General features: G+C 40.0%; 1 protein-coding gene across 1 annotated transcript; it reads right to left on the minus strand.

The window, feature by feature from the left end:
- Positions 1-302: 302 nt before the first annotated feature.
- On the minus strand, positions 303-955 carry LOC120084505 (uncharacterized mitochondrial protein AtMg00810-like). The gene is made up of 3 exons (XM_039040300.1): positions 757-955; positions 513-643; positions 303-431 (listed from the first exon to the last, which is right to left on the minus strand). Exons 1-3 carry the CDS (start codon positions 953-955, stop codon positions 303-305), a joined length of 459 nt encoding a protein of 152 aa, XP_038896228.1.
- Positions 956-1,239: the final 284 nt, after the last annotated feature.

The following is a 1,239-nucleotide window of genomic DNA, read 5'->3' on the forward strand; positions in this document are numbered from 1 at the left end:
TGATTTGAAGGAATGTAGGGAATACATATGCTCCCATTGTCTAGTCTTTCTTTAACGAAATGTTTGTCAATCTCGACGTGTTTGGTTCTATCGTGCCAGACCGGATTGTTGACAATACTTATTGTTGCTTTATTGCCGCAGAACAAATTCATTGGAAGCTCACTGTCTTATTGAAGATCTGTTAATACTTTCTTCAACCAAATCTCTTCACATATCCCCAAACTCATGGCCCTGTACTCGGCTTATGCACTACTCCTGGCGACCACACCCTGTTTCTTACTTCTCCAAGTGACCAGATTGCCCTAGACAAACGTGCAATATCCAGACACAGACTTTCTATCAACAGCAGATCCAGCCCAGTCCGAATCTGTATATGCTTCTACACCATGTTTACTAGACTTCCTGAACAGAAGACTTTTACCAGGAGTGCCCTTTAAATATCATAAGATGCGTTCAATGGCTGTCATATGTTCCTCATAGGGAGCTTGCATGAACTGACTAACAACACTCACGGTATATGATATATCAGGTCTTGTGTGAGATAAATATATCAACTTCCTGACTAATCGCTGATATCTCTCTTTGCTAACAGGGGCTCCATTATTAACATTACTCAGTTTGGCATTATACTCTGCAAGGGTGTCTACAGGTTTACACCCAGTCATTCCTGTTTCTTTGAGGAGATCTAGAGTATACTTTTGTTGTGAGACAGAGATACCCTCTTTCGATCGAGCCACCTCCATCCCAAGGAAGTACCGTAATTTCCCAGATCTTTAATTTCAAATTCTTCAGCCATCTTTGTTTTAAGTCTCATAATTTCATCAGTATCATCACTGGTCAGAACAATGTCATCTACATACACAATAAGTACTGAGGTCTTTCCTGAACTTGACTTTTTTGTAAACAACGTGTGGTCTGAGTGCCCCTGATCATACCCTTGAGCTTTAACAAACATGGTGAATCTATCCAACTAGGCTCTTGGTGATTGTTTCAACCCATATAATGACTTTTTCAATCTACAAACCCGATGGTTAAACTGGTGTTTGAAGCCGGGTGGAAGGCTCATATAGACTTCTTCTTCGAGTTCTTAATTAAGAAATGCATTCTTCACATCCAATTGGTGCAAAGGCCAATCTTTATTAACAACAACAGATAACAATACCCAAATCGTATTGAGTTTGGCCACAGGAGAGAATTTCTCAGAATAATCAATACCAAAGGTCTGGGTAAAACCTTTGG

This window comes from Benincasa hispida, chromosome 9 (assembly GCF_009727055.1).
Source record: "Benincasa hispida cultivar B227 chromosome 9, ASM972705v1, whole genome shotgun sequence".
Taxonomy (NCBI): Eukaryota; Viridiplantae; Streptophyta; class Magnoliopsida; order Cucurbitales; family Cucurbitaceae; genus Benincasa; species Benincasa hispida.